This window comes from Lingula anatina, chromosome 2, assembly GCF_051362555.1.
Source record: "Lingula anatina isolate TDL-2025a chromosome 2, LinAna3.0, whole genome shotgun sequence".
NCBI lineage: Eukaryota > Metazoa > Brachiopoda > Lingulata > Lingulida > Lingulidae > Lingula > Lingula anatina.
The window spans coordinates 19,592,862-19,620,143 of record NC_141768.1 but is presented as its reverse complement, the minus strand read 5'-3'; the positions used below and the strand labels follow the sequence as shown (position 1 = coordinate 19,620,143).

At 34.9% G+C, this 27,282-nt stretch overlaps 3 protein-coding genes across 6 annotated transcripts; 2 read left to right on the top strand and 1 right to left on the bottom strand.

Moving 5' to 3' along the window:
* LOC106169611 (estrogen receptor) lies at positions 1 to 12,394 on the top strand. 3 transcript variants are annotated; one of them, XM_013549123.2, is made up of 10 exons: positions 1 to 224; positions 5,872 to 6,672; positions 7,537 to 7,793; positions 8,048 to 8,161; positions 8,340 to 8,456; positions 8,712 to 8,794; positions 9,118 to 9,385; positions 9,610 to 9,748; positions 10,029 to 10,159; positions 10,579 to 12,394. In XM_013549123.2, exons 2-10 carry the CDS (start codon positions 5,936 to 5,938, stop codon positions 10,869 to 10,871), a joined length of 2,139 nt encoding a protein of 712 aa, XP_013404577.2. In that variant the 5' UTR covers positions 1 to 224; positions 5,872 to 5,935; the 3' UTR covers positions 10,872 to 12,394. The 3 variants fall into 3 exon arrangements, with proteins under 3 accessions (XP_013404577.2, XP_013404576.2, XP_013404578.2); XM_013549122.2 differs by having other exon boundaries at positions 2 to 224; positions 5,885 to 6,672; XM_013549124.2 differs by lacking the exons at positions 1 to 224; positions 5,872 to 6,672 and adding an exon at positions 6,942 to 7,190.
* A 1,971-nt stretch (positions 12,395 to 14,365) lies between these two features.
* LOC106160854 (uncharacterized) lies at positions 14,366 to 21,027 on the top strand. The gene is made up of 4 exons (XM_013537620.2): positions 14,366 to 14,636; positions 19,167 to 19,314; positions 19,541 to 19,682; positions 19,971 to 21,027. Exons 1-4 carry the CDS (start codon positions 14,588 to 14,590, stop codon positions 20,001 to 20,003), a joined length of 372 nt encoding a protein of 123 aa, XP_013393074.2. The 5' UTR covers positions 14,366 to 14,587; the 3' UTR covers positions 20,004 to 21,027.
* Positions 21,028 to 21,840: 813 nt separating this feature from the next.
* LOC106160855 (uncharacterized) lies at positions 21,841 to 27,112 on the bottom strand. Of its 2 annotated transcripts, none has more exons than XM_013537621.2 (2): positions 26,944 to 27,112; positions 21,841 to 22,999 (listed from the first exon to the last, which is right to left on the bottom strand). In XM_013537621.2, the coding sequence occupies exon 2, from the start codon at positions 22,987 to 22,989 to the stop codon at positions 22,159 to 22,161; it is 831 nt and encodes a 276-aa protein (XP_013393075.1). In that variant the 5' UTR covers positions 22,990 to 22,999; positions 26,944 to 27,112; the 3' UTR covers positions 21,841 to 22,158. The 2 variants fall into 2 exon arrangements, with proteins under 2 accessions (XP_013393075.1, XP_013393076.1); XM_013537622.2 differs by lacking the exon at positions 26,944 to 27,112 and adding an exon at positions 23,146 to 23,416.
* Between the last annotated feature and the right edge of the window lie 170 nt (positions 27,113 to 27,282).

Below are 27,282 nucleotides of genomic sequence, written 5' to 3'. Positions count from 1 at the left end.
GACCTAAGAGCACTATATTCTAGGCCCAAGTACAAGGCATTGTAATATAGTTGAAGGACGAGCGAGTACGAAGGCTCTAGATACTAGTTTGGAGACTGCGTACTGTTAGTGCATTCAGGTTTTATTTGTATAAAATTAGTGTTTAACGCTTGGAAGACGAATCAGAAGCAAAAGACGAGAAAATGCAGCCATTTTCAACAGAAACGTACCATTAACAGAATCAGGTAAGTTTTTTTATTGCTAACGAACAATGACATTTTGGACAGCGACCAATTTCAGACACATCTTTGTTATCCTTTATATGAATGTAGATTATTATTTAGGTTATAAAACCATTATACACAGCGTAGGTAGGTTGATGACAGTCTTATAAACTTACGAGCATACAAATGTTTATACATGTATCAGATAATATACAGTACAGTACATTTGTATTACTCAGTTAACACTCGGCTGTTTAAATGAATCTAAAATAACAGAAAACAATTTTAGAATACCGTACAGCCATTACCGAAAAACCGATGTATAAGCACACATAATGGATATCAAATGTTAACAGAAAATTTAACCATGATTTTCATACTGTACTCTGTAGATTAGTCCATGGCTGGTCAAAATTTACCCCCCCCCCCCCCTTCCCTGTTAAAAAATAAGATGCACTAAATTGCAACGCGATCACAATATCCATAATATGTTGAAAAGGGTGTAACAATGAATTGAAAATGTTGGAACTACAATAAATAACTTGTTTGGATGACAAATACTAGTATATGCTGATGTATTCATTTTACCATGTTTGACAGTCAGTCCAAATTCCTAAAAAAATGTTTTTTAATAGCCAGTATACCCAAAAATGAGTGAATTGATAATGGGTGCAAAAAAAAAAAAAACAAAACAAAGGACACTGAATTGGTGGAGAGGGATGAATAACTTTATAAAATTGTAAGCATCTCATATCTTTATTTTATTTTTTCATATGGGGTATACATTATGATAAACATTTTGTTTTACCCATTAACTTCCATAAAATAACTTTCTATAAAATTGCAACCTCCTAGTAGGCCATCAAAAACCATCCACAAAACACGGTTGATATATATGTAGTATGCTCAGAGGTCTCCATACTCTTATAAACATTTATTTATCAATAGCAATAGTCCCAGCTATCTTCCATGAATATTTTATCTAAAATGAAGTATTTGAAATACAAAAAATACACACACAAACACACTCACACAAAATTAATAATTGAAATATTTAGAAATGCAAAAAATATTGTATCAAATGTAGTGAAAATAAATTCACAGCAGGAAAATTTTGATATATACCAGCACATGTAGAAATTGGAACTGGTCTTTGTGCCTGATTAATCACAGGCCTAGAAATGAAATTATAGTGACTGTTATAATCATAAGCCTTAGTGCAAAATATCTCCCTCATAAGCCATATATTAACAGCAGAATATATCTGAAATGCGCAGACCTCCAAGTTATGAAAATTGAGTAACCAGCTTTTGAAGATGGGTACAATGCAACCTTCTTACCTTGTGACCTATTTGCCCAAAGCACTAGCTGTTACTCAATTTCAACTTTATGAACTGTATTGCATGTGGAAGCTTTGAAAACCCTCAGTAACACACTGTTAGGAACCTATAAACACATCAAATGTACATATTGCATGCGTACCATTGTTTTGTTAAATTTGCAAACATGTTGAATTGATACAAACAACCTCTCAGAACAATAAAACTTTTCATAACTGGGGTCCCTGTAACCCTGTTTGACATCTAATGGCGGCCAGTGCAGGTTCAATGACCGTTTGTTGCCCTTTCAGTAGTCACTGGGCTTACTGGTAATATCAGTGTCCTTTCAATGGTGTTTCAGTGGTGGTGTGTATTATATAATGGATATAAAAGGTCATTGGTCTGGTGTTTAGATATGGGAGATGGCATATTAATAGGTCGTCTGTTTCAAGATGACAGAGATATGATGACTACGTGCAACCTTTTTGCACCAGTTGCACATTCTCTTATATCAACAACCAAGTAAACATGTCTCTTACATTTTACAGGTGATTATTGATTTTTTTCAAAGTCCAAAGATGTGGCCTGGTCACTGCATTAATAACAAAATATGGTACACATGCAATAAAACCAAAATATGATTGGAAAAAAAAGATGATTTGACACCTTTTGGTGTTAAAAAATTACAACTAAGCTTACTTAATAGGTGTACAGTCTCTTTGACTCATATATCACAGAAATCTTATTTCTCTCATGTTTTCTAATGGTGCAGTGTTCACTAACCGTACTAGTCTCAAAATATGATTGTTATGGTACCAGTGACTGAAGGGTCAGAGTGCTAAGAAAATTGCTGTCAGTTGACTCTGCAGTCAGATTTGTATCTTTTTTATTTCACTCTCATTTTCCATGCCCTGTTCACCTGCGTGTACGTCACACTGTAGGCCAAATGTCTGTGATAGATTTTACAAATATACTTTTATGTGTCATAAGATTGGTCATATGAGTTGCTGTTTTATGTTTTCTGTGAACTGCCTGTGTTACTCATGTTATGTGATAAACTGAACGGTACAGCTGGTGGGAAAGTATCCTTAGCTGCTGCACTAATTATGCTTTAAAAATAGATTGGGCAATTATTAAAGAAGCCAAATCCCTTTGTCTATATTTCTTGAAGTTGTGATTCCGTCATATGTCATGATAAACATCGGAAATATCAGATTTTCTATGAACTACTTAATGACAGTTTATTACTAGTACATTTCTTTCAAATCTGTGATCACCAATACATGTTGTTGTATTGATATCCTGTTGATGAAGTCGGAGTACCTTGTTCAACCTCTTACCTCATGTGACCCAGTAGAAGGCAGGCCACTTACGTAAATAACATAGGGATTTGTACATTACCAAGGTCTACTCAGTAGTCATGTCCTTATTTAACTGGACTGATAAAGATTTTGTTGTCAACATCTTTGTATATACCTACTAATTGTTGTAAAAGCCACAAGAGAAATCAATGAGTGTGATATTATGATTTGTACTTAAAAGTACTGTTTTTCATAAATATCCATTTTCAGTTTTGCCATCAACCAAAATGATGTACATAAAATGGTTTCATTGAATTGTGTCTAACTTCATTTGATGAAGTAACAGGGTATACAGAAAGGAGCCGACTAATCCACTGATGGTCTTCCTGCCTCCACATGTGCTGTCCTTGCAGGGGTCTAGCAATTAAACCTCGGAGCAGTGATTTAATATGTTTAATGGCGCGTGTGGAGGCAGGGATGCCATCAGTGGATTAGTTGGCTCTTCTTTCATGTTGGGTCCACCATATATGATCCGTGGATTTGTAGATCCTCGGATCATCTGTTATTAATGTCCTCTTACAGTCACTGCAGGTTTATTATTTTTAACCAGATGGTATATTTATCATTTATTCAGTAAGAAAAAGATACACATTTTTTGCAGCTACAGCTGCAAGTGTGAGTATAGAGCTTCCTTAGAGGCCATTCAGAATGAGAAGAGCTGAGTGCTAGCTAGGCCACAACCTAAATATGGTGGACCTACATGAAAGGAAGACTGCTTAATCCTGTAATGGTCTCTCCGCTTCTCACACGCCTCTCAATGCGTCGTCCCTGCAAAAGCTATTTAGGAATTTATCATTGTTCATTTTATCTACCTACAGACTTTGAAAATCTGTGCTTATAACAGTATTTTTCTTGGCATTTTACAGAAATTTTCACATAAATTAACCTATTGCTTGTTTTCAGTTAGAGCATGTTTTCATGGCCCAAACATAATACGTTATAGATTCGATCTTTTCAATGGAAAAAAGCGTCGGTCTTTCAGTTACATAATTTTGAAATCATTAAAATATATTTTGCATTTGTAATGCTTTTTCTGTATAAAAAAAGAACAAAAGGGTACACCAATTTTCATTTTTATATACTGTAAGTGTCTGCATATATTCTGATCAATCTGTCTATCCCTGTCCTTGCCATCGCTGTCGCTGTCGGACACATGACATTTGCCTCATAACTGCCGTATTTTTGTTTTACTTTAAATTTACTAAATTGCCTTGTTTGGTAAAGAAGCAAGTTGCTTTCGAAAATGGGCATGATCCGTTCACATTTACAATAATTATTCTGGTCATTTCCACAATTTTGCCGACATTCGCCCCATAACTTTCAAATAATATTTTTGTCTTACTTTAGATTTACTGAGTGGCTTTGTTTGGCATAGAAGCAGGTTCTGTTTGAAAATTGTGGCGATCGGTTTACATTTATGGTAATTATTCTGGATTTTTGGGCAATTTTGTTGATGTTCACCCCATAACTGCCAAACTGTTTTACTTTAAATTTACTGAGTGGCTTTGTTTGGTAAAGAGGCAGGTTGCTTTCGAAAATCTGTACAATTGGTTTATATTTACTGTTATTATTATTATTTTTTTAATTTTATTATTATTATTTTATATATTTATTTTTATTTTTTATTTTTTTGCACAATTTTGGTTATGTTTGCCCCATTACTGCCAAACTATATTTTTGTTTTACATTAAATTTACTGAGTGGCTTTGTTTGGTAAAGAGGCAGATTGCTTTCGAAAATCAGCATTTTTATTTACGGTAATTATTCTTTTTTTGTTTGTTTGAATATTTTTTCACACATTAGCATTTTCAGTGGCTTTTATAGCATAGAAACTGAATAACTTGCTAGTTTTTTAATATCCATGTTACCTGTAGTACATAATGTCAGAGGGTAAGAGTGATTATGTCGTTTTAAAGCATTAGGCAATAGTGCATCAAAATTGGCCAAAACATTATTTGGTGCACTCTTTTCTGAATGTCTGAACATTTGTCAGCTTTGCTGCCTTGTTTCCTGTATTGTGTCTGTATATGTGTCAGCTTTGCTGTCTATTTGCTGCTACCATTCAATGGGAAAGTTCCCATTTTAAGAATTTGATTTCAAAAAAATTAATTTTTTTTTAAAAAAATAAAAATTTACAGTAACAGACTATTTTTTCGATGCTTTTTTCGATGATTTAACAGTACACCCTCATACAGTCCTGTATATTTTTGAATTTGTGCTTCATATTTGTTGATTTATTTATTAATTGCATTGTTACTCTTATTTTTTGTTTGAATTTTAATTTTTAAAGATGTGAACTATTCCCTTTGTTGTTTGTGCTTGATTTTTCTAGTTTACTCCATAAACTGCTTGACTATATTTTTGTATACTTTTAAAGGGATCACAACTGTTCATTTTGACCAAAAAAATGGATTTTCCTAGGATAAAGGACAATTTTCCCATACTTACCAATGGTTAATTAATCCATTCCCACCTTCAAAGTTAGTCCCTGTTTTTTTTTTTTCTAAAAAGTTTGCTTTTCTGTAATATTCTCATAAGAGATTATTACAGAGTGTAGCCATCTATAGAGGTCACGTGGTGTGATGGCAAACACAAATTCCAGAATGATTGTGTTCAACACCTTTTTTGGTGGTAAAATGATAATTATTATATTTCTATGAGCTGTTTACAATGCATTTATAGTGGAATATATATAACTTGTGAACAGTTGTTATCCCTTTAAGTTGCAAGGAAGTTTTGTTAAGTAGAAATATTTTTTGATATTCGGATTTTAAATTTTGAATTGAAAATTTATGAGATTTTCATGCAAATTGTTTTAAACCTCTCATAGCTGCCACTGAACCTGAGACTTAATTTTTTTCCTCCTCCATGTCTGTACTAAATTTATGTCAGTAGTGCTGTGTAGTCTGTAGCTTGCATATAATGGTAGAAGTGTATTTACATTTATTATATTTTTCAAATATTTTTCTCCATTTTTCACTATTTAAGTGATTAATTTCAGCTTAAAGTTCCACACTTTGAATTACGGCATTTGACACAAGGGCGAACCAAAATGCCGCCACCAAAAAGACCAAAGAATGGGAAGGAATTTTGGCTGGCAGATTTGATGAAAGAACAGGAGCAGAGAAATGAAATGTATCATTCCACAATGACTGAAAATTCTGATGATAGCTTGGAAGCACCTATAGATCTAAGAAAAGACAAACATGTAGAAAACATGAAGAAACAACCTTTGAAGGGCCTGCTCTTTGGAAATCATGACACTGACTCAGACAAACATGTCACTAATTCTTCTCCTAACCTAGTCCATAACAGTGGTTTTGCTGAACAAAGTATAAAAAATTTAATTCATGAACTGAAAGGCACTGAGACAAACTTGTTTCCCAGTGAAGAAAGGGAAAAAATGTCTCCATTTTCAGAAATTGTTCATTTATCTCATACTCACAAGTCACCACTAACAGACAAGTTTTTCACACCAGGGACTATGAAGGATGTGAAATTGGAGTCCATGAATAAAAACAAAAGAGACCCAAGTTTCCATTGCTTTGAAACAGATGAACAAAAATCGTCTTATTTAAATGCAATTGAGAAGTCAAACACCCATAGATATTCACATTCTCTGCAAAGCATTTCTACTCCCTATGAGAAAGACTGTGAATTGAAAGACTTGGCTGTGACAGATACAGAAAGCTTTGGCAAGAAACATGGTGATACAAAAGAGCAGGAAATATGTGTGAAAAGTGAAGGCCATCAATACCGGACTCCAAGCTCAGTTCTAGATTCACAAATGTGAGTATAAATTTTTGGAAATGTTGTGAATATTTTCCATAGAATTATTTGCTTATTTTCATTTAAAGAACTTCTTTTAACACAGTTAACAAGGCACATGAGTTCATGTACGAATGGAGAGTTTGAGTACAGTTACCGGTTTATATTTTTTCCTGAAATAAAATACGATATGCTCCTAACTATATTAACAAATACACGTACAGGACAACTTAGAATGCTACAGTTGCGCCAAAAACACAACCGCTGCAATGAGATTTGTTTACGGTATTAGAAACTGGGTCAAGGTAATGAGTTCACTGCTGTGAGCCCGTAAAGCCATTTTGGTGAGGGTTTGGACAGTATCTCGCAGCACAATGGTTTGGATTTTAAACGGAAGAGCAAACCCAAACTATATATATCACCAAAGAGGATAACATGGTTGTTATTTTTGTTGGGACAAGATATCAATAGTTTGACCCTGTGTTGGGAAAATAACGTATGGAAGAGCTGTTTGCGGTACTGGAAGCTCACTGTCATGGGTATGTGGCATTCTTTTGACACCTAAATTACTTATGTAAACAAATTGTGTGACGCCCTCAAAATTGTTTTGGTGGGTCGTTAACTCTTTATGATTGTTAAGAATGTTGCAATGGTTTTGACCATAGGCTAATGAGCTTGAATCAGGAAAGAGAGTTGTTAGCCGGAGTAACTGAAATGATATCATCCCATTTTTTTTTCTTCTTTTGATTGTATTTTTATTACAGGTATATACAAGTATTCTTATGGCATTCTGATTTGTTGTGATTGAAAATGACACAATGGCCTCATTTTTAAGTCAGTAATTGTATTTATGATGAATAATGAAAAGGTGCTTATGTATTTCAGAGCTACACATGTGACTGGGGATTCACATAGACAACAGGCCACAGGTTATCACCAAGCTAACCAGCCCTTGATCAGGCACAGTGCTGTTCAATCAAATGACAACGGCCAGCTTCCTTGCCGGCCTGCAGACAGTCGGGATCAAAGCAATGATGCCATGCAGCCGAATCATCTGACGAAGGAAGAATCGTCTCCTCCAAACCCGGTACAGAGTTCAGAGGCCAGTCAGAGCGGGCAGACAGAAAATACGAGTTTGAACAGTAAGTTTGGCCTGGGCATATATGTCAAAGAGAATATGTTGGATGTCCTATGATATATAGAGCATGGTTCAAAGTTATCATTAACCTTTTATGCAAAAAAGCCTGTTTACAGAATCTTATTGCAGATTTTAACTTTTCCTATTGATTTTAACATTTAAAAAAATTGTTGATAAGAATGTACACTGTAATTAATAAAACTCATTGATTGCGTAGCATGTTTTTACGTTCATTTATTTACTTATTTCTTGTTTTAGGCTTAAGGTCATCTGGTCATCTTTGTGCAGTGTGTAATGATGTTGCTTCTGGGTTCCACTATGGAGTATGGTCTTGTGAGGGCTGCAAAGCTTTCTTCAAAAGAAGCATTCAAGGTATTATTTCAGCTACATACCAGACATTGTCTTGAATAAGAACTTGAATACTATAATTCCATATAACATAGTAAACAGCTGACCTATATAAGAAATATGATAAATAGAATTCTTATTAAAATTTTAACTTAATTTCAACTTAATTTAAGTTGGTGGATTATCAATTATGACATTCTAGGTCATGTGGATTATGTTTGCCCGGCAACAAACACTTGTATGATAGACAAACAAAGGAGAAAGAGTTGTCAAGCATGTCGCTTGCGAAAGTGCAATGAAGCAGGAATGTGCAAAACTTGTAAGTGGTTGACATTTTTAGATGTGATTTCCATTGTTTGCATTCTGGTTTTATCAACAGTTTTGATGTTCACAATGATTTACATACTATATTATTACAATTTTGAATGAGAAAGTCACTTTGTTGTATAAAACAGTAGATCAAAATTATTTGATGAGGTAATGTTACTGGCTGTGGTCTGACAGACATAGACTGTAGGTATAAAAAATATCTGTTGAAATTATCTTTGCTTTCTAGTTAACGTTTTTTTTTTAGCTATAAAATCACGATCAGGGAATAAGTCCAAAACTGCAGTGAAAAGAAAATCAGAAGATGGAACAGGAAACAGTGCAAAAAAGGTTTGTTAAAGTAATCTTTGGCACTTTTTGTATGCAGTTGATGGAATTTTGTGGAATATTTAAAGGATGTAATTTTAATGAAAACAGAATGCAATTTACCTATTTTATACATTTGTAACTTTAAGTGTCATTTAGTTAGTAACCAGTCCCAAAACTTGTCAATGTCCAGCAATCAGTCTTCACATCCCTGAGTAGAGTGAAGTAAAAACCTAGTAAATAAGACAGTGATTAAAACTTCATTGATTTCTTATCATATTATAACATTTATTTCAAATTTATTAAAATGAGGTAATGTATATGTTATGTGCAAAAATTTTTTCTAGTTATCAAAGGAAACATTTTCTTCTGGATCCGCGAAATCATTTAGTCCTCAGCCTTGTGTTACCCCAACAAAGAGCATAGAAGAGGATTCTAAAGCAATCCCACAAGCTTTACAGTTGGTCTCAAAGTTGGTGGAAATTGAGCCACATGCACCAGATTTAGCTGTCAATTTCAGTGAAAACACAACTCTAGAGCAGTATCTGATGCCAGCGATAAGCTGTGTTGACAAAGAGCTCATCAACAACATTAACTGGGCAAAACAAGTTCCTGGTATGACATAATTTTTGTATCATAAAATTGATCATAATCAGTCATTAATGCTGTCGTGTTGTAAAAAAATTTTTTTGAAAGGTGAGTTATACTTTTGTGAATGTTATAAAGAAATGACCCACTTATTGCCATTTTTTACAAAGCCTTGTCAGTTCTTTAAGCCAAGCTGAAGTATCAGTTGACATTTCTCTGCTGCTAGCTCTAATAGTTCTGTACTTTTTCAGAGTATTGCAGTTTGACTCTGAATGACCAAGTTCATCTTCTGGAATGCAGCTGGTTTGAAACCTGCTTCTTCAGATTTACATATAGATGTATACCTTTCCCTGGAAAGCTGTATATAGGACCAAACTTTATCATTGACATGTAGGTGCACCAGCTTTCTAGTTCTCATTTTTTTTTACAGCTCCAGTGCTTAAGGTTAATAGTATTTATGATGTTATTTTGATGGTAGAGTTAACTTGCAACTAAAATGATTTAATTCATAGGGTCATCTTAACATTGGTCAAAGAGGCAATGTCATCTTCCTGCTGCTTCAATAGTGTAAGATTGGATCGGAAAATAAATAGAAAATATGTATGATATATAATATTTGCCTTCAGTTTTCATGTTTGAAAAATTAAATTGGGGAATTAACATTTTTCAGTCAAATGGTAAATGCGATGGGGTTCAAGGGTTATGGTGCCCAAATGATGTCATTTGTAGAACGCCTCAGAGAGCTTAAAGTGACCAAAGAGGAATATGTATTGTTGATGGCTCTCACTCTGTTTAATCCAGGTGAGATATGTATGCAGGTCTATGCCTTTCATTCTAAATCCACCTTTAGGATAAGTCTTAAAGCATTTTTGAATATTTGAGCAAATTAAAAATATTCGGATAATTGTTTGAAGCATTTTTAATATTTATAAAGGATTAATTTTACAGAAGAATATTAAATAATAAAAATAATAGTTTAGAAATTAATAAATGTGGCATTCATGAGAATGTGTCAACTTGGAGTATTTTGTTTTTCATTGAAGTATTTTATCTGCCGGAAGCATCATCATGTCTTTTTGTATTTTGCTAAAGAATTTGTAGTTTTAAATACTTCTCGAAATATTTATAAGTTTTCAATATGAAGTTTTATGTTTTTAACAAGATAAGGTTGCATTGCAGTTGATAATGCATAAGTACTAATTTAACATCTTTGTTTTTAGACAAAGTTTTAGGATTAGAAGAAAAAAGTAAGCTTCGACAAATCCAGGAGAAGTACATGAAAACCCTGCATGACTATGTGACTTACACTGCACCCAACATCCCAGCTCGCTCAGCACATCTGTTACTGCTTCTCTCATCACTTGGACGCATTGCGCATGAAGGCCAGATTCTAGTGTACAATATTAAGAGCAGTGGTTTGTTTCCAGTTTGTGAACTGTTGAGTGAAATGTTAGAAGCACAAAGAAACACGGACACCTTTTCAGACTTAAGCTTGCTAGGGAAGCTAAAATAGGTTGGGGATATTGGTTGAGAAGCATCACCTTATGGTTAATGGTGACTAAATAATCTTGCAAGTTGCATCTTACAGCTTGAGGGATGCAATGTTATTGTTATTTTTGTTTGCTGATGTTTTAGTGAAAAAAAATCACTCAATTTTTGGAACAAATATATTATTGTTATTATTAGTTTTATGTTATTTCAATTTTGCCAACAGCATTACAGCATCATGTAATACACCAAGGGTCATTCCACTAAAAACCATCTTTGTGTCAAGTCAGTGACACATTTTGTGAAATATTAGCATAAATCTGACTTAACCCCTAATTATATTTTCTTTTTTAAACTATAGTACCCTTCAATGTGGAAAGAAATCAACAGTAATTAGAAAGCAATATAATTTATAAAACAGCTATCCATATGTTACACAAAATGTGTGCATCACTGATATGACTCAAATTCACTTTTTTGTGGAATGCCCTCCCCAGAAGAAAAATTATTTGGAAAAGTGTCGTAAAGGTGTTTCAGTAGGGATTCGGATGGATGGCTTGTTTTAATTCCTGTTTGTGAGATGTTCCTAGTGAATCTAGTGAACCTAGTAAATTTGGTTAAGTATCTCTTTTTTTTTTAGAATAAATCTTATGTTAGACATAAATGTACGTTGATTTGTATTTAAACCAGTGTCAACAGAGCCTTGTGTGTTTCATGTATGTATATTTCACTATTTTTTTTTCAATGGTTGTGGCTTAATACTTGCTAAGTTTATTATATGTATGTATATTTATATATGGGATTAGGGTGCTTCTACATTGTGCACAAACAGATTGATCTGTATAATATTAGCTGCCACCTTACAGATTAATTGCATTTTTAAGAGGCAGGTTTGGGGATCATTTAGGATGAAACGGATTCACTTTAAAGAAATTCACCAAAGATCTCTATTTTTACATCATAGTGTTGTCTTAAGTGTTTGTTAGAGCATAAATAGAATATATCCACATGTGTGTAATAAATGGAAAAGTTTTTTATTATAGTGATATTTGAACTTTCTGGTCAAAGTTTTATCATGCACATTTAATTGCTAACATTTTGTTAAGCTGACTGAGTGCATTAACTGAAATTGGCCAATAATCTAAATGTAACTACAGTGCACTCTTGTGTGTGTGTGTGTTTTTTTTTCCACGTTGTTGTTCAAGCTCTGACAAAGGAATCCCCTCATCAATCCTGCACTTCACGTTGGTGATTATGACTATAGAGCCCAATGACATGAGAAAAATTAGAAATCTACTTCCTGCAATATGTTAAGTTTGGTTCTTTTCTGCTCTACTTGCACCTTTTCAATTCTCAGGTTAGTGCTAAGCTTTGATTTATGTATATGATATTATAGGTGAATTTCTGAGATTCTTGGCCATGTTAGTGGTACTTGTTTTTAAAGTATTTTAACACATTAGGGAAAATGATTGGTTTCAAGTTTTATGATTACAACTGGTTTTCTGATTTTGGAGATTCATGTCCAATTTTTGCCACGTAGTTTCAAGTTGTATAACTGAGATAAATACCAAAGGACATTATTTCATGTTGCCTTAATTATATAGTAACAAATTTTGCTGCTTTCTTTCTGTGCTGTAAATATTCCTAAGCAGTTTCATGTGAATAAGTGCAATTGCATGGGCAGCTATACATCCATATTTGGGAGTAAGAGTGATGATAAAGCAATATGTGCACAGTGCTTTGTCATTTAACTGACCCTCATGAACAGGACGACCAAAAATTGAAAAAGTTGCAGTTTCAAAGCTACTCTTTTGGCTAACGAGAGATTTATTTGGTTTATGCTTGGCATGTCAACTTTATTTAAGTTGTGTAAGAAACAAGTAGAAGTGGCTTATCTGTGTTACTGGTAGTCCACCCATGCTTTATATTATCTTAAAGTTTTGAGCCTTATGTATATGCATGAGCATTGTTTGTTTGTTTTGTGTCTTTTTGTAGCAGTGTCTTATTAATAACATCAAAAACTGTACACAGGTAAAACCAACAAAGCAATTAGCACCTGTGTGGTAAGAAAAATTCCTATATTTTTCATGCATGTAACCTTTATGTGGTGTCTAGTAATACTCTCAAAATAGGCAAAATTATTTAAGGTGGTTACACTGTTATTGTCTTCATGTGTATGAATATATTCAGCTGTACCTTAAGTGAAAATGATTAAGATGAAAGTCAAATAAAACCTTGAAAAAAAATCTTGATTGTATTTCTGTTAAACTGAAAAATGAAAATAATCATTTTGTAGCCGAAAGATGAAATGGGGCGGTTAATATTGAGTGCCAATGCATATTTTGGACACCAGAGTAGATACCAGCAAAGATACTGAAATTACTAGTGCATTGGTCTTGCCATCCATGTCTTCTGCTGGAATGCAAAGCCTCTTTGCTGCAGCTCCTACACAAACTATAAAGACTTATGTATTCGTATCATAACAAATTCAGTAGTCACAATCTGCATATTGAAGCTGGTTGCCATGCTGAAAGTTAACCAATTAACTCCATTTGAAAAAAAATTATAAACCACATCATAAGTCTGGAGGATGAAGAGTACTTTTTTATTACTTGCCTGTGGAACACCATGTACAAAAAGTAACTCTTTCAAATGACACAGAGAAAAAACTTAATACTGTATTAAACATAATTTATCATTACATAACATGTTTCACATATATATAATATATCTAAACAACTCCAGCAAATCCACCCACCTAAAGAACAACTCAAATGAGTCGGTGAAAAAAACTTTGGCTAAATAAGTCAGGATGTCTTTTGCATAAATTATGCTTCATTTTCCACACAATGGCATTCATGAATTGTTACTCTCGCTGTTTCAATGCACTAGAAAGTTTGACAATTTGTAAATTATAGATAAGATAAATGTAAATTATTTCTCATCTCTGTGCATTTTCATCAGGTTTGACAGACTGAGTATGGTTTAAAAGTATGAATTTATTTTTGTTTTTCACGGTGTTTCACAGATTTGGCAAGGTGTGACAATTAAATGTTTTGGTTTGAACTGTGTTGCATCTACACTGTATCTTCTCAGAGTTTGGGAGCATTCACAACCTGTTTAAATTTGGCATGACCCACTTGAAAGCATGTGTCGAGATTTCATTGTTCTGCCCCTGCTGAGAGGCAGGGAATCCATCACATTATTGTAAGGGATTATGTGGGTTGCTTTCAATTGCACACCATATTAGATCCATGGACTAGTTAGTCCATAGATCAACTGGTTGTAAATACTCCCTATGGTCTTGGACTAAAAATTTTATTGAAATATCAAAACAATCTCTGTATTAGATGTCCTGTGTACAGCATTGATTAGAACGTGATATACTGTGGAGGGCAATGATAATAACTGGTTTTGCGCATTTTCACTTTGACAGAAGCATTTTGGTATTAAATTATGTGGCCCGAGAAGACAGCCGATCTCTAGCCTGAGATGGCGCGTGGCCACCATATTTGGATCTGATATGGCATGTCTCCTGACTACAATCAGCAAATCCTCTTTTTATTGAACCGTGAAATATTTTAGATTTGTTAAAATACTTTTTAACTGACTTTGGTCTATCTTTTGCAATATGATAGCCAAGTGATAAGAGTCGTTTCACGTGGCTTTTTATGTTCATCAGCTTTACAAGGTGACAATTGAACGTGAAGCTATACCTTGTTAGGCGTGACGAAATAAAGGATGGCAGACGGAGGGGAGCGTGAGAAAACAATTGCTGATGTGAATTACAGTAAGTTCATTGATCCCAGCATTAGTTTTGATATTCTAGGGATTATACTAACATTCCACTTTAACAAATCACAATCAGCTGTGATGAACTAGTCAAATTGGCTGTTGTATATATCGATGTACTTCATATGTCACATTTTGGCAGTGTTATCATCTGTACTGTTTATTTTCACTGTACAAGGATATCAGTAACATTGCAGTTAAACATTGCAGAACCCTCCTTCACACAGATTAAATTTCATAATCAGTGGTTATTCCCACTTCCCTCTTTTTAAAGTTAAGCAATGATATACTTTTCCAGCTACACATGTACTGTATAAGTGTTTGACCCCTACTCCCATAACGTAATAAATAAATATTAACCCGTTTATGAACCTGCAACGCCCTATTTCCCTCCAACTGAAGTATTCTTCAACAAAACCCGTGTGTGATACATACAGATTTTGAGCAAACACAGTTATGAGATTTCAGTTTGGGAGATACATTATATGCATGAAGAATCATTTTCCCCACGTACAAGGTTAATTACTCCCCCGGTTACCGAGTATAATTAAGATGTTACCCCCATCAGTACATGTACGTCCCTGCATCGCTACTCCCCTTCAGTTGGTTTTTAAATGTTGATTCCAAAAATATGTCACCTTCAGGTCAGGATATTTACATGCACAGTTAGTTTTAGAAATAAAGAGTCAAATCTTTTATATATTTTATGTCAATCATTGTACCACCAGCGTTAGCGCTGGCAGTACACATGGTTTCGGTCTCGTCCGGATCGTTCCGCCGGCTCCGCCTGCTCCGCCGGCTCCGCCGGACGGCTACCGTTACCGCTTCTCCTCCTAGACAGTAAGGGCCCCCGTACCCATCTCTTGGATTTAGGTCACCTATAATCTCAGCTCATTCCACGTAAAATTTGGGCTTTGCCGGTATTGGGGTCTGGGTGTGGCACTCATTGCAATGCACCCTTGTCCAAAAATGGCAAAATTAAATGCTAATTATCTACCCTACGGAAGGGGTTATGGGAAAAATTTCTACAGACGGCTTTCCAAAAGTCATATGTGTAGATTTCAAATATGCCCTTGGATTTGACCTTTGACCTTTACTTCAAGGTCAAACGGGCCAAAATTTTCAAAAAAAAATATTTTTTATGAAAAAAAATTTTTTTGCCCTGTTATTCAGACACCACACAGACTTAACCAATAATATTATTGGAAAGTGTTACCCTTCAGGTCATCTTTCATCTCCGTGAATTTGGGGTCAATCGGTGCATTTTCACTGGAGTAACGGCCATAAGATGCCGAAACTGAAAACTGTCTCTAATTCGGGAACCGTTAATGCTAGAGACCCATTCTTTTTTGCATTTTGTAGAGCATGTAAAGCCCAACACTGTAGGTGGTCTCCGTTTTTTTGTATTCCAAACGGTTTTCGAGTTACGCTATCAAAAAGTACATATTGGTGGTGAAAGCAAAATGTGCAGTACGGTATAGTCAGGTGGCTCAGTCCAAATTTTTTCCAGAATTGTGCAATAGATGATAAAAGCATGAAACTTTCCCCGATGAATAACCATTGGGTGTTCATCTATTTTGGATCAGGGGGTTGACAAACACCCAATGGTCATTCATCGTGGAAAATTTCATGCTGTTATCATCTTTTGCACAATTCTGGATAAAATTTGGACTGAGCCGCCTGACTACTTTTCACCATGAACTAAACTTTGCATATTTTGCTTCCCTTTCATATCCAAAACTGGCAGAGATAGGTCCATAGTTACTATTGGACTTGAATAGGAAGTCATATACTGGCAATCTAAATGTGACCTTGACATTGACCTTTGACCTACTTTTCACCATGAACTGAACTTTGCAAATTTTGCTTCCCTTTTATCTCCCAAACTGGCAGAGATAGGTCCATAGTTACTATTGAACTTGAATGGGAAGTCATATACTGGCAATCTAAATGTGACCTTGAAATTGACCTTTGACCTACTTTTTACCATGAACTGAACTCTGCAAATTTTGCTGCCCTTTTATCTCCAAAACTGGCAGAGATAGGTCCATAGTTACTATTGAACTTTAATAGGAAGTCATATACTGGCAATCCAAATGTGACCTTGAAATTGACCTTTGACCTACTTTTCACCATGAATTGAACTTTGCAAATTTTGCTTCCCTTTTATCTCCAAAACTGGCAGAGATAGGTCCATAGTTTCTATTGAACTTGAATAGGAAGTCATACACTGGCAATCTAAATGTGACCTTGAAATTGACCTTTGACCTACTTTTCACCATGAACTGAACTTTCCAAATTTTGCTTCCCTTTTATCTCCAAAACTGGCAGAGATAGGTCCATAGTTACTATTGAACTTGAATAGAAAGTCATACACTGGCAATCTAAATGTGACCTTGAAATTGACCGTTTACCTTCTTTTCACCATGAACTGAATTTTGCAAATTTTGCTTCCCTTTCATATCCAAAACTGGCAGAGATAGGTCCATAGTTACTATTGAAGTTGAATAGGAAGTCATATACTGGCAATCTAAATGTGACCTTGAAATTGACCTTTGACCTACTTTTCACCATGAACTGAACTTTGCAAATTTTGCTTCCCTTTTATCTCCAAAACTGGAAGAGATAGGTCCATAGTTACTATTGAAGTTGAATAGGAAGCCATACACTGGCAATCTTAATGTGACCTTAAAATTGACCTTTGACCTACTTTTCACCATGAACTGAACTTTGAAAATTTTGCTTCCCTTTTATCTCCCAAACTGGCAGAGATAGGTCCAAAGTTACTTTTGAAGTTGAATAGGAAGTCATATACTGGCACCCTGAGCATCAGAGCTGACTTGACACTAACCTTTTCACTGTAGCCTATCTCCATCGTGTCAAGTAACCTCTGACCAGATTCGAGTGCTCCCGCCGCCCGCCAATCAAATTTAAAGCCCGCACTCAATGACTCATTGAACGATCTAGCCAATGAACGCGAACGAATCAAAGCGCGCTTTGTTCAAATCCGGACCAATCAAAGATAAGGCTGAATATCAGGGACTTGCCGTAACCTGTGGGCAGCACGCAAAATACATCATCCCTCAGTAGATAATGATGCAGGGCATCATACTGCTCTGGTTTCAATTCCGATGTACTCCATGCTTTCTTTGTGTACGGTTATGCACTCGGAACCACTCGGAACTACTCGGATGTCTCCGCACTCGACAATAACTATGTTGTTAGTATGAAGCTTGCGGAATCAGCCGAGGATTGCCGATTGACGATCAACCAATCAGCGTTTTCACCAAACTTTGGTGAAAAATTTTGAAACATGGATTCGATTGGCTTATATAAACTAGGTCAAACTATTTTCGTCAGAGGTTACTTGACACGATGGAGATAGGCTACAGTGAAAAGGTTAGTGTCAAGTCAGCTCTGAAGCTCAGGGTGTATACTGGCAATCTTACTGTGAAATTGACCTTTCACCTACCTTTTGATGAACTTTTGATATATTTTTTTGCATATTTTGAAAATTCTTGTTGATTGCATTTTTACAGCTTGTCAAGCAAAAGACTGGTGGCTGTGTCCCTTATTTTGTGTATGTGGGGGTCTATACGAATACGCTTGCTCCAGCTGGTGGTACAATATTCGGAGGCGGTATTGCCTCTCTGATCCTCTAGTTTTTTTACCAGTGAAGAACAATATGCTTTGGAGTAATAATGTATATGCTCGGGGGGAGTAACAGTGTGTGGATGCTTAGAGATAATTTCAAGTCTGTAGTCGCCCATGCAGGCCATGATGTAGCTACGACTTTTGAAGTCCTTGTTTTACATTAGGTGAAAATCTGATGATAACAAGAATGAGCTGATTTATTGTGAGAACTTTATACTTTCCAGGGCCGTAGCCTGAGCAAAATGCCAGGGGGGGCAGTAAGCGGACACGAGGGGGCGAAGCCTCCGACGGGGGAGGTTGTGGGAGGGGGTGTCCCCCTCCCACGATTGTTGAATGATTGTCTAGTGGCCATGAGTGCATTTTCTCACAGAATTGATACCAACTTTGCAATTATTTTTTTACCTTTGCGATTATTATTTATTTATTTATTTTTTTTTTTTTGCACCTCAAATCCCAGGGGGGGCAGCTGCCCCCCCTGCCCCCCCGGAGGCTACGGCCCTGCTTTCATTTAGTTACCAATTCATGAAGTACTCATTGAAAGATTTAAACTACTCACACATGCATGACATACACATGGCAAACTTAATATGCACTGACTACCTATCAGTGATTGATTGTCTTATCTGATGTAAACATTGTTGTCAGATATGTTGTCATTGTGTTCACTCTACATGTATATACTAGTATGTTAAAATTATGATGAACTATGTATATTATCTTATAGAAAACAACAACTACTGTATATTTAGCTTTATGAATTTTCAAGAAAATAAAGTAATTTAATGCACTATTGAAATTTTTATCAAAAATATCATTTCTGTTCTGAAAATCAAAGAAATGCTAGTATTGGATTAAGGCCTTTGGGTTTTTGCAGGCACGCATATGATAACAAAAGGAAAGAATAGCTACGTAGTAATCCCAGTGACAATAGATGATCTACTGCCAGCCAGTGGGCTGAAGAAAACTTTTGGTGGAGAAAAGGCAAAAAATGCTGACATATCAAGTTTAGAGTGCAAGGGCAGGTATTTACAGTTTTTAAAAGTTTATTGTGTACGTGTAATATTCAAGCAGCTAATCCATTTCAAACCATCACAGATAATGATTAAGTTATATTAAATTAATGTTAAGTCACCTTGTTGTACTCTGCAAATCAGTAAGTTTGCCAGTTTAGGTAAGTTTTATATGGATATTTTATCATGCTGTGTAAGCCAGTGAAAACTCACATATGGCACATATCTATTTATGCAGTGAAGCCAGAATTGTGGTGACCATGAAAGGTGGAACTCTGAATGGACTACGCTATAACTTGGTGTTTGATGATAATGAATGCAGTGAATTAAGTGGAAAAGACCTACAACCAGAACCAAAAAGTTACATAAAGGTGGAAAAGGTAAACAAAATCCAGATTTACGTAATTTGTCATTTATATTTTGCAAAGTTTCAATTAGGCAATTAGATAGGAGATTACGGATTAAAATACTTGTTGTGAAAATGGTAACTTGATTTAATTTATCTGCATAGTGTACTTTTGGTAATATACACATAATGAACTATACCAATTAACTATTCACCACAGCTACATTATCTGATTATTTGTATATTCTATGTCACTGAATGGATAATTAGATGATGAATTACATGTTTGTATTTAATTATATTTATTGCATTTTTTATTTAGGCAAAGCTAACAGTGTATTTATGTTACCAATGAAAGCACCAAAAGAAGACTCTTATAAAGAATATGTAAGAATTTCCTTTTCTAAGTACCACAACAATATCATTCAGAATCAGAATGGTGAATTTGGTGGGTTTGGTGGTGGATGAATTTTATACAGAGTCAGTGGTAGCTTGTGCATAGAGGAAAATCAAATCATATTTTTCATTTTCCTGTAATTTTTAATACATTGTTTTAAACTTATTGATGAGAAATTGTAGATGATTTCTTGGTCATGTGAAACCGGTTTCAAAATATCTTTGGTGGTAATTTAAACTAGGCCAGTAAACAAGACCAGTCAAATGTATTGTAAATTAATTCTTGTTTTTCGATAATTGGTGCTTAGAACATGTTTTATATCTAAAACTAAAAGATATGTGAGTCCACATGTCTTTTGCCTTATTCCTATAGCATGAAAATAACTCAATTTTTTATCCACTTAATTATTATTTTGTAGTGATTCCTGGTACAAGGTAGCTGTTTATCCATTTTATATTCAGCATTATAAAAATTAGTCATACAAGGATGTATTATTAATATTTACCAGTGATAATGATTAGTGACCAAGTATGTTGTAAACAATAAGTTTTAAATAACGATAGTAATACTTTGCTCAAGTTTTTGTAGAGAATAAAAAGTTCTTGCCAGCCAAGCAAATGCACTTTGCCATTTGCTAGTAGGTGGTGAAATTGGAGGTAGACATGAAATACAAATGTGATGAACATAGCAAATTGAACATTTTTCATGCATTTGTAAAGAAATCCAATAACTGCTGTAAAAAGTTTTAGAAAGATGCATTAATATGGAATGCTTGGTTAACAATTGCTATTTTACATTTTGATTATTAAACATTTATGTGAAGTTTGACAGTGGTTAACTGTCATCCTCCTTTTTCTTACTGTGATGAGTTCTATAGTTAATCTAGTTTAACTGCAGTTTTATAACCTTGCTCATTTGGTTTGTGTATTGTTGTCTTGACACCCCTATTGGTTAAACAGTGTAGTAAAGCATAGATATTATATATTATGTGTGTTTGTGTTTTTTATTAATATGTTACTTGGTATTTTCGGTCAATTACTGAACACTAAAGATTTAAAAAGTAGTTCATAATACTATATTCATTGAAAAATGCTTTCATAAAGTCCTTTTATTTTTGGTCTGAATCACTTATTAAAAAAAACATCCTTCATTTTTTTAAACTACTTTTGTCTGTAGCCCTTGTAGGTAAGTCTGGTAATGGATCCAGTTTTTAGTCTTGTCAAATGTACCTTTTACAGTTCAAAATTATGGGGAAAAAATGGTATGTCAAAGGGGAAAAAACAGGGCAATATGATTGTGCTCAGACGTTGGCTGTGCTCCACTTTCGTCCTGAATGCGTTTGGTGAGACACGCACATTTTGATTTTGTATGATATGGAGTAAACCCCCAGAGGTTCCTCATAGCATGCATTCGCGTTTCATATAGCTTACGAATGTTAACATTTGTACTGTTCACATGCAATTTATGCGGCAATGACCCTTGAATTCTAAAAGGATTGTTCTAATCCCATTAGCACAATCAATGAAGAAAGACAATCAAATCCCAGAGAGAATTTCGTAATTTAACAGCTGAGATATTGATGCTTGACAAGGTTTTTGCGTCTGTTTCATACCATCAGCACACTTTAATAATCAGATAAATTAATGTATGGTTTTCGATGTCAATACACGAACTATCAATCTAAAGTGAAAAGCACTTAACTGGGGTCGAAATGGTCGGATGTCGTGTTAATTTTTTCTGGATTTTCACTACAGCCATAACATCAGTGCATTTTCGAAGTGAAACATATCAAAAAGCAAAAAGCTTACCACATTTAATTTCCAATTGTCGACTGTGCAACACATTATAAACATCTATTCTTTAGTGTTAGAAATAGAAACGAGCGTTAATGCAAGATAACTGTCGGGATGTACATTTGTCAGAATGCACATGCACGTACATTAATAAATCCTTTCCACTTGGCAGAGGCGAAGGTTAATATGCCTTTGTAAATGTATCGAATGTTCTACAAACGTTCTGACAGTTCTTTCTAGCTTGCAGTGAACTAAGCGTTGTAAAGCAGCACGCATATATGCCGACGCACCAGGTTGTAATAAACTGTAAGCCCTGGCCACTAATCTTGTTTATTCCTCTTCAGGTCCTCCCAGCCAGGAAGTTTTTCTTCATACAATCGCAAATTTTGCTCAATGCCGTATCGAAAGTGGCAGGTACCGCGTGTTACAATATACACCCCTGCTGCGTCCTCCTTGAAACCGTGTTCTTTGGTAAAAACTTTCTTCAGATTGGAACCTTTGATTGTACCAAGGTGACAGCCGTTTTTACTCAAGACTACTTCAAAACGTCCCCTTATATACGTTTTAAGCTCAAATTTCCCTTGGTATTCTGCTTCCTTCACCTGCATTTCTGCAGTGATCTTGGTTTTGGCGGGAACTTTGATAAGGCTGTCAAGGGTCCACGTCAACTCGCGCTCGGTAGTCGTTTCTTTCCCCTCTGTAATTTCCAGTTCTTTGCTAAAACCAACGTTAGCCTCAATCACAGGGTTTGGGACATTTAAACTGAAGCCTCCGCCGATTCTACATCCTTCTGAAATGGACACTTGGCACGTGGAGTTTGTTCTGCGTTCTGTTCTCAGAGTGTGTTCCTGATCTCCGCATGTGTCGTTGTTGAAGCAGGAGCGGAACAGCACGTAGGCGCGTTGCTGTTTGGGTCCAGTGGAAGCATCTTCATCGCTGATCTTTTCGTCCCTTTCAATATCTGCGCCTTCATCGGGCACCAAGCGAAGCTTGTCATCACCCACCTGCTTTTTAAGGTCAATGTTGATTGCCTCCCAATCCAGTTTCTCACCTTTATGAAGTTTTTCCAGTCCTTTCTTCATATTTTCATCATACCACTTCTTTGCCCAGTCTAGTATGACCGTGTCAGCGTCAACGATACACTTGTCCATTGTGCTATTTCTGAAATTATGATACATCGATATAAACTTACGTTAAATAATAACTTTGCCATAGGCCTATAGAACTTTACATGGAAAAGGTCCTCGAAGTTAATTAAAAGTTATGTGAGTCTAATATATTCCTTAAGGTATTAAATAATATATTACCTTTTTGATATTTACTCAGACCGATTGACCTGTTCTAGTAATTTTCAGTCCACAGACAGGAGACTTGTGTCAAATAACGAGATTCAAGACCGTTTTATACTTTCAAATATTGCCAGTGCTTGTTTAATAGGTCTGAGTATCTCTTCATATCCATATCATTATTCTGATAAAGCGGTTAGTCAATATTTTACACGATTGGGCATTATATCTTCATAGGTGCTGAATTATCGTAGCGACACAGAATTTTCTGGTTTCCCAAAGTCCGATGGAGGATTAATGCATACTGAAAGAAATATTGCTCAGTACATTAACAATAAAACCTGTGTATTTCTCGCAAATGGTTAATCGTCTATCGGACAACCATATCTGAACACTAACGCCGGCATATCGATAAAAACATTCGAATGCGATAAAATCAAATTAACACGAAATTGATGGCGAAATTGAATGGGATCAAAGGTCGAAACAATGTGATAACTGTGGAACAATAACGAGAAGATATGAAATAATGCACTCAAATTGTTATATCTTCTGTGTCGTCGCTTGAAGTGTCAGCTCTTTGCCATGAATAAACACGATTATCAACACTGCCTGCCTGTTTCTCAATAACAGATGACTGAGTCGAATGAGTTATCAAGATAGCTTTCCCTTTCCTATTGTGATTAAAGCAACCATCGACACGAATTTTGCATTAAAAAAAAAATATATATATATATATATATATATATATATATATATATATATATATATATATATATATATATATATATATATATATTGCTTAAATACAATGTTTTTTAAAGGTACAAACATACCAGCTAGCAAACATCTAATTCTTAAAAATATAATTATAATTTAATTTGATGCTTGATGCTGATGCTTGGGCAATTTAGGATCAAACAGAGAAATTAATGTGCCGGGAAAGAGATATCCTCAAATCCTATTATTGTGCATATAATAACATAAAGCAACCAGACCTAAAGCAGATATTTTCATTTAAAACAATAAATCAAATGACCATAACTCATGTTGACAAGTACCGCAATTTAGCCCTTTTGGTCATGCTATATATCATTTCCGCAGGAAGTTATCAAACTTTTGATATGTATCATATCTTCTCTAAAGGGATACATTGGGTTAATCATAGAGGCGGAACCTTTTTTTGCCCCCAGTGAAATACTTTTCCACTGCAAATGAAAGGCCCACGCCGTCAGTATCAAGAAGCCGAAACATCGGATTTTTTTCAGTATAATTTCATTTTTTTTATCTCAAAATGAAACTCCGAACGTTATGAGCCTATTTGTTTTTAACATAGCACAAAGACCCTGACACGTTAAAAACACAAGTAACACAACATTACAAAGGCGATGTTGATACCAATAATGATATGTTAGATTCAGAAAAATCCAAGATTTGAACAAAAACTGGTCTGTAAGTGAACCAAACCCAAACCCCTAGGAAAATAATTCTGTGACAGCTAATTGCTTATGGGTAATATATTTAATGACGATAAATATAGAATTAACCCGCAGACTTATTTCACGTTCTAGGGCATACATTGGTATCCAGGCGTCTACAGTTTACTCAGATTGCAGTTTATTTACATGCATCATATACACCAAGTTGAAGCCGTATCGATTTCCCAGTTGAGTACTTTTAAACATTTAAGGAAATGCGCATGATAATTCACAATGCTGGAGGATGAGACATAGAGATGTAAAAAAATGTCCTAAATATAAAGTAACAACGCTTTACTTAATAATTCTGGCTCAGTTGAGTACAGGTGAGTTCCTTCAATCTTCCCAGCCAATCTCACCGCACCCAATTGATATTGAATCACCGACAGCAAAGTATTAGTAACATACATTATCTATATATCAACTATATTCCTGGTCTGAACTGTTTAAAGGTTAATCTAAGTAAAATAGAGCAGAGATGAATTAATTATTTTTATGACTTAATACAGCCTAAATACGTTGAATTTGTGCTTTCTATTGCCTTTCTACTCTGTCACTATTTGCCGTGAATGTAACATTTTAAACCAACGAGCAGCGAGTAAGATATCACTTTCCATTGATTAAGCATGTGAACATCTTGCAGTTGTTTTAATGAGCTGTTAACATCATTATTTTCTTTTCATCATTTTAGCTCCAGGGTCGACCGCGGCTGTGCCGAATATGCTCTTAACCTTTAAACAATTCAATTATAATAATAATAACAAAGATTCATCGTTATGTTTTTATATATTATGCACCAGTTGTTGATATGCCAAAGTTATTTATTATCATTATTGACGTAATGATTATAATATAAAAAAAAAACACAGAGAAAAATAAAGAAAAACCGCTCTGTTTATGGAAATCTAGCTGAAAACAATAGACCTCCATACAAAACGAAAACTTAATAGTCATAATGACGATGGAACTGCATCTAATGGGAATATTATCGCTTTGCTGTTTTATGTGGCGACTCTATAGCATGTTCACATCAATTGTAGACCGTTATCAACCAGAGTAAAGCCCCACAGTTAGAGGTTAATATTTCAAGAATGCAATTAGATGACCAACACAACAGATCGGTTGAGAATATAAATACACAAGTCGTTGTCAACGCTGTTTCGGTTTCATTGCTTCAAATGCTTCAATATTTTCGTTTTCTTTATCTTTTTTTCTTTTTGTTTGCAATTTGCTTATGAGATCTCCCTTTTTTATTTTTGCTTTTATGGAATTAAAAAGATAAAATAAGACCCAACTTGCTTGGGTGAATTTAACATGACAGCTAACACACGGTCTTTGAATATTATGACATGTCGTTTCCGTGTTGAGATAATAGTTGTCACACTTCCAGCCAACGTATTACCATGACATAATAACCATACCTTGGTACCAACTTATAGATAAAGGTAATCCAAATGCCTTTCTGTTTTGCAATGCTTTTGAAAGCTGAAGTCTAAGTATGCGATTTTTTATTGCGTTGCCAGTAATATTTTATGACAAGAAGTATAAAACATCTTACACCAGCATATTTTTATCAGTAATACAAATGCTGTAGAATGATATTGCTTCCAGCTCAATCTTCAAGACCAGCTCAGGTGCTAGTGATAAGAGGATAAGAGGATACGCTTTAATTGGGGTTCTTGTTAATGACGTTTTCCTCGTCTGTCATATAATTTATTTAAGAAAACGTACTAGGTATTAATTCTACAGTGCATATTTCATTTTATATGTACGATGTCAAAGGAAATATCCTCCCCCTTGAAAATGTCAGACATCCTAGGCTTTTGCCCGGTGGTTTTGGTGCTGACCTTCAAGCAACAGATATTCGTATGTGCAGCATGATATAATGCAGAATCAAATTTCATGTTAAATGCAGGCTTCTCTAAATATTTTGATATTCTGCCCCTCAGTGCAGTTTTCTCAAAAAACATTCTCAGGTTTGCGTTGAATCCGTCTTTTTGCTTGATAAGAGTATATTATGAATAAGTTATCTATGTTATTCGCTAATTGGCATATCTTTTGTGTATTTCGTTCTTAAAGCTAATATTGAAAACCTTATACCAAGTCCAAAATCTACATCTTTGAGGTTTTTAAAGAAACGAAGACCTACGAATATTAAAGTATGATGTACATATTTATTTATATAAATCTTTGTTTGATTGTCAAAATAGTCAAAACATCCATTTTTTTCAAGACGCATTCCTGAATAATATATCCACCCTTCCCCTAAAAATCAAATACATACAATGTAGGATAAATTTCTCGTGTCCAGATATGTGATAAAAGTGATATGAAAACTTACCTTTATAAATATGAATTTCAATTCTTTTCTTTTCTCAGTAGATCTAGTCTATTTTCCAGTGCCAGTAGGTATGAAAATCAATTTGCTGGGAGACGGTTCAGCATCAAATTAAATATTTATGCACATGCAATTGCCTTAATGGAAAAATGTGCTGTGCATCATGGGAAGAAAAATGCGCTGTGGACGACACCTATTAGGATTTTACAAAAGCTCTCTGTCCATACAGGAAGATATTTTTAACTACTGCAGCAATGACAAGAGGTAATAAATGCGTGGCGTTTATTATAAAGAAATCACATTTTAATTAAAATAGGCACATACAATGCTTAAGTTAATCGA

Bases quoted from the DNA above. Each gene is read 5' to 3' on its own strand.
- LOC106169611 (XM_013549123.2), top strand. From the start codon at position 5,936: ATGCCGCCACCAAAAAGACCAAAGAATGGGAAGGAATTTTGGCTGGCA. The intron at 8,162-8,339 runs GTATTATTTCAG...ATGACATTCTAG, and splicing joins CTTCAAAAGAAGCATTCAAG to GTCATGTGGATTATGTTTGC. The intron at 8,457-8,711 runs GTAAGTGGTTGA...TTTTTTTTTTAG, and splicing joins AGCAGGAATGTGCAAAACTT to CTATAAAATCACGATCAGGG.
- LOC106160854 (XM_013537620.2), top strand. From the start codon at position 14,588: ATGGCAGACGGAGGGGAGCGTGAGAAAACAATTGCTGATGTGAATTAC. The intron at 14,637-19,166 runs GTAAGTTCATTG...GGGTTTTTGCAG, and splicing joins AATTGCTGATGTGAATTACA to GCACGCATATGATAACAAAA. The intron at 19,683-19,970 runs GTAAACAAAATC...TTTTTTATTTAG, and splicing joins GTTACATAAAGGTGGAAAAG to GCAAAGCTAACAGTGTATTT.
- LOC106160855 (XM_013537621.2), bottom strand. From the start codon at position 22,989: ATGGACAAGTGTATCGTTGACGCTGACACGGTCATACTAGACTGGGCA.